We start from the raw sequence: 5596 nt of genomic DNA on the forward strand, positions 1-5596 counted from the left end.
TCGCTCGTCGAGTCGGTGCGGAATCGTCCGCGTTTTCGCTTTTGCGGATGCGAGGCGAAGCTTGAGCGAGACACCTCCGAGACTTCACGCTTCCTCGGAGAGATGTGTCGTCCGCTTTCGTACATTTCGCAGCTTTCTGACCGGCCGTGCGCGCGACCGTGTATCCGTTTCATCGTGGACGACCATCGGCCTCGTGGTCTAAGCTGTGCAGAACGGCCTCGGCTGGCGTAATCTCTCTCTCTCTCTCTCTCTCTCTCTCGGAGACGCGTGTGTGACGCGCGTAACTTTAAACCTCGCAGCGCGAGCAGTGTCGTGTGTTTTTCCCCTCCCCCCCAACCCCCCTCATAATTCGGATATCGATATATCGAGCAGTTTTGCTATTTGGGTTAGTTCTTAGCGCCCCTGGACGGCGCTTTAGACAATTCACGATATAGGTCAATCGATAAAACGCCTTCCACCTTGTGCCGCCACGAAGGTACGTTCGATCCTTTCCCTTCGCGCGATATGTCCGGTTTCGTCTCTCTCGTTGAGATGACGTTTAAGTAGATGCCACCCCCACCCCCACCCCACCCTGCGATAAGCTGCGGGCTGAAGAATTAATTAAATGCAAGACCTCTCGAAATGTTGCTCTCAATGTCACGTTCCTTCGGTACGAGCCGGTGCGCTCTCTTGGCTCACGCACAATGTCGAAAGGAGGGAGCAATAGGCGCGCGGATAAATATTCATAGAAATACGAATGCGTGTAAACGCAGCTCTGCGAGATTCTCTCGGAACTTACAAAAGTCGATGTCTAAATTATTGTAGACCACAGGAGGAGTCTGCCTCTTGAAATTTATCAGAGATTGTAAAGAGATTACCGAGGATGATCGAAGAGAGCTACCTATCGAGGAATTAACAATCGACTTTGACATTAACGACGGGATGTTCTCTCCCTCTATCGCCACTTAACGTCGGCTCCTCCACTGCGAACGCAAGGTCCTCCTCCGTCTAAAGCGAAACAGGTACAAGTTCAAGCCTCGCAGGGAAAGAAACCGAGTGCAGAAAGTGCAACTGAAACGAGCAACCCGCAGCGAACGATCGTGCGCGCGCGCAAGAGAGAGAGAGATAAAGAGAGAGAGAAAGTAAAGAAGTAGTAACGAAGCTTTTCTCCTCGATACAACCGTCCATGTTCTTAATCAAACCTTTACCTTGACTACTTGTGGATTCCACGAAACCGTTCTTTATCGCGCAACGTGTCGCAACCGTTTGCCGTGGCATTTATCGCATTCGTTACGTTTGCCGCGATAATCGATGATAATCTGGAGAGCGTTAATAACGAGAGAAAGGGGTCGCGAGAGATAACCTGATCGCACGTCGAATTATTGTTACGACAAATAACATTTTCGAGTGACAATCTCTCTCGTTTCGCGGATATATAACATCCGATGCTTCGCGCCACGTGGCTCGCGCTAGCGGCCAGGTTAACCTAAACCTGACGTGACGTAACCTAACCTAACCTAACCTAACGCAACGTCCAGCTCGACCTAACCTTCCTTGCGCTCTCGTTCGGGTTCCTCGCGTGCAGTGCCGTAGCGCTTCGGCTCGGCGCATTTAGCACGTTCATCAAGTCGCATGGGATCAAAGTCAATTCGAAATCACGTACGTTGAGGCTGCACCGTATAATACCACGTCACAGCACGCCGCACCGCGCACGATACCGTCCCGCGTCAAGAGAGAGTGAGAGAGAGAGAGAGAGAGAGAGAGAGAGAGAGAGAGAGAGAGAATCGGAGTTCCGATGAAGTGGGTGGGGTATTAGAGCTGCATACGTCATTCTCCACCGGAAATGACGTACGAGGCCAGGCGCGGCCCGCTGCATTCTGGATCGTGTTCTCTAGGCCATTCTCTCTTCCTGTTCGATCTCGCGAGTTGGTGATAGGCTCGTAAAACCAGCGTGTTGAGATCTGTTTTCGTTGGTACAGCCATCTAACTCTTTCGCGTGGCTTTTCGCGCATGAGTCTCGTTTCGTGGATCCATTAATGCTGCAACGGGGGTAAGACGCAGATTTTGTTTAAATAATTAAATCTCGTTTTTTCTCTCTCTCTCTCTCTCTCTATATATATATATATATATATATGGGTGTGTGTGTGCGTGTGTGTAAAACACGTACACATGCATATATTTATTTATTTATATTCTTATTTAGCAAGCCTTCGAAAAATTGTCTGTAGCAATAAAGACTAGCAATAAGAAAATTAGCAACGGAACAAGAACCTTCACTATATGTGAAATTTAAGATATATGTGAAAGAGGAATGCTCTTCTTTTCCCGAACGCCAAGTTGTCGCGGCGACGCCGTTCGCGTGTTTAATTTAGCAACCTCGTTTCATAAAGACGCACGAAAAATGTTAATTAAGTACGCAGCTTGTGGATGAGTGGTGCTCGCTGTCGAGGTGTCGCTCCTGTATCCTTACGAATCAATGGCGCAAGCACAGATGGCGACAGTGTTCCCCGGTCCCTGCCCACATGTGCAAAGATGGCCGCCCGCGAGGTTGGTCCATCAGTTAGTTCGCTAACGTTCAAGAATCGTTGTCGCATCTATGTTGTCTCGTCGTAACGACATCCCGCTGAAAAATCTGAAGAAAATCGTGGAACTCACGAGAACGGTTTGAGGTGAACGGCTTCGTATCCGCAGTGCGACACACCATAGTGTAAGAAACGATACAAATTTTCCAGCAATTCCAAGTGCATGTATACCTTCTCTCGCTCTCGTATTCTTTTACCTGTTCCCTTCCTCCCCCTCTCTCTCTCTCTCTCTCCCTCCTCCCTCCAACGTCCCTTTCCATCTCGCTCGCGTGATTGTAGCAACGTTTGGAATTTTTCACCAAGGCGGCAAGATATTTTCCATCGTGCGCGCGGCGATTTTTCCTGTCTCTAGTGAATCGGACGGACATCGCGACGGAGAAGCCGTTGTCCTCGTGACGAAAGATCGAGGAGCAGTAACGTAATCGGTGGACGATTTACCTTGCGTAAAATGAGCCTCTGGTGTTGAGGAGGCGCGCGTGTCTACCACGTGGTTTACTGCGAAGTGTTATTCGCCCGCTTTTCCGTGAATATAATCTCCGAGCACAGTTCGTCGTGAAAAAACGGCGCAAAACTGGGAACGTGGCACGCGATAAACGCGCGAAGACCTTATCAAGATACGATAGAAACGCTGCCGAGGGAGGAAGCAGTCTCTCGTATATACTTATCTATGCTGTGTAAGCTTGCGATTAGCGCCGAGCGTTAGTTAATAGTCGTTGCCGTATGTCCCCAGATTTTGTAAGCGTGTATGTATACATAAATATTTCATCATTTTTGAACGGGCATATTGCGTTTGTACCTCGTTACTATCGTTTCCTTCTTCCCCTCTCTGTATCTTTGGTTCAATGAATCCTATTTTTTTCGCAGATGCGGACGTTGCGTCGCTAAATCCGAAATTATTCGCAATTCGCAGCGAGATAATCCCAAGACACATCCGGCACGACGCACTCGCAAATAAGATTGATCAATCTAAACATGATATGATTCATTTCTCTTCCCGTTGTGCGCGTCTCGAGTAAATGGTCAAAGGAATTCTTGTAGAAACTTTCGTCCATCTACGAGGCAAATATTTAAATAGCGAAAACCAATGATTTATAATCTGTAGCGGAAAAGAATTCGTGTATATATCTGGGCATATTTGTATGACATAGTTTTGTTTCGTCTTAAGATTCTTTATTTTGCGTACATGGATATATACATACATAATTTACATACTCATTATGGATATATGGATTTATATATTATATAATATTACATAATAATATATATTAATCCATTTCTTAATCCATAATAATAATAAATATATAAATCTATTTTAAAGTTCTCAAATTTGTGCAAATATACATACAGAGATTTATATATTTATTGTTTAATGTGTATTAAAACGTGGACAATGCTATATATACCTACCCACGCGCGCATTACAATGTATACAACTAATATGTTAGAAAAAAAGTTACATGAGGGACGAAAACGTGTAAAATGTATAGAATTTTATATTATCTATCGCAAATTATAGCATTGTCCTTGCGATTTGATTTTACGTTCAATTTTATTGCTTTACGCCTGTCACGACATATCATATATATTGTAAAAGCGAGTAAACGGCGCGATTGTTATTTTAACATGAGTTAAACATGAGTCATCATGATTACGCAATAATCGTATTGTCTACATCAGATGTTATATACAATTACAATTATCATACGTTCTAACGGTTAAGTTGCATTCTTTGTTGCAGGATCAGACTTTCATGTACCTGGACAAAATTACGGCGCCCAACCAGGGGGCCAGGTGGGTGCAGGAGGGGGTAGTGTAGGAGTACCTGGGGGCCGAGGTCCACCACTTGGCGGTATACAGACGATAGGACAATCGGCAGCAGGTATACCGCCAGGAGGTCCTGCCGGGGCTCAAGCGCCTTCGCAAGCTCCTGCACCTGGGGTCCAGGCACAACCACCTCAAGGACCAGCCCCGACAACGACGCCCCCTGTCCATACACAACCCCAGGAAATGGGCAAACAGGCACACTTGCAAACGCAGCCACCCTCGTTGCCGCAAGTGTACGTGCAGACTCAGACAAGGCCGACCAACCAAGTACGTAATCGCCGATTGAATCCACTCGGCAATGGCTTTCCGATATTATGATTTGCTTTTCTTTTATTTATTACTTATTATTATATATTTGTATCTTTAGAACGCATTTTTTATGGATGCCTCGCAGGGCTATTATCCTGGTCCTAGACCGCAACAACAAAGAGGTCTTAACCATAGAGGGGGCCAAGGTGCTAGCGGCACGCCTGTAGTCGGGATGGCTAGTGTAGGTGGAGGCGGAGGACAACCGACTGCCATATACCCACATCCAGCTAGCTTGACGGTACAGGCAGGCGCAATGTACGTGCAAAGTCAAGTCCCCGGACTGCACACGCCGCACCAGCAGTCCGTCTACCCTATGAACAACCAGTTGCCTCTACAGGTACATTAATGTGTTTTCTATATTAACGATATTTGCTGTACGTTTTGTGTTTGTAGATGTGTTGTTTCGGTGTCTCGTAATTTGCATTGCATTTGAATAAAGATGTAAATCACACATTTTTGTATATTTGCAGTTCCCCCCACCACAAAGACATCAAGCTCATCAGAATCAGTCGTATTACCAATTCCAACATGCCCCACTTTTAACGCCGCCAAATGTGTTCGGATATGCCCATGCGCCGAGTCACCAACCCACTGGCTGTAAGTTATACGTTTCAGGTTTGCGTCGCGATTTGTAATTTAGTTGTACACTCCTGTGTCTCAGGAGTAACGCAATTCTTTTTTTTTTTTCCTGCGTGCGACAGATTATTATTCACCGTCAAATACGATGAGCTTGACCAGGGCAAGTGCTGCAAGTGCCGTTAGTGGTGGAGCGCAGCATGTCGCTGGACCTCTAGCTGGTGCTCAGGGTGCTCCGGTCGTACCGCAGGGTACACTGCAGCAACCTACTCAACAAACGCAGACTTTGCCTCCCATGGGTATACCTCTTACACAGACTGGTATGT

At 46.4% G+C, this 5596-nt stretch overlaps 1 protein-coding gene across 9 annotated transcripts in view; it reads left to right on the plus strand.

The window, feature by feature from the left end:
• The window catches only part of Eif4g (eukaryotic translation initiation factor 4 gamma), a 48402-nt gene that overhangs the window by 23148 nt on the left and 19658 nt on the right, over window positions 1-5596 (plus strand). For 6 of the 9 annotated variants that reach the window (XM_025298059.1, XM_025298060.1, XM_011146647.3 and 3 more), the window contains 4 exons: window positions 4300-4652; window positions 4753-5031; window positions 5165-5291; window positions 5396-5590. In XM_025298059.1, coding sequence (XP_025153844.1) covers window positions 4300-4652; window positions 4753-5031; window positions 5165-5291; window positions 5396-5590 — 954 coding nt within the window. The remainder of the gene's footprint in view (window positions 1-4299; window positions 4653-4752; window positions 5032-5164; window positions 5292-5395; window positions 5591-5596) is intronic. The other 3 variants (XM_019842914.2, XM_019842915.2, XM_011146650.3) reach the window with 1 other exon arrangement.

The sequence above is a fragment of the Harpegnathos saltator genome, unplaced genomic scaffold, assembly GCF_003227715.2.
Source record: "Harpegnathos saltator strain DR-91 unplaced genomic scaffold, Hsal_v8.6 scaffold202, whole genome shotgun sequence".
Taxonomy (NCBI): domain Eukaryota; kingdom Metazoa; phylum Arthropoda; class Insecta; order Hymenoptera; family Formicidae; genus Harpegnathos; species Harpegnathos saltator.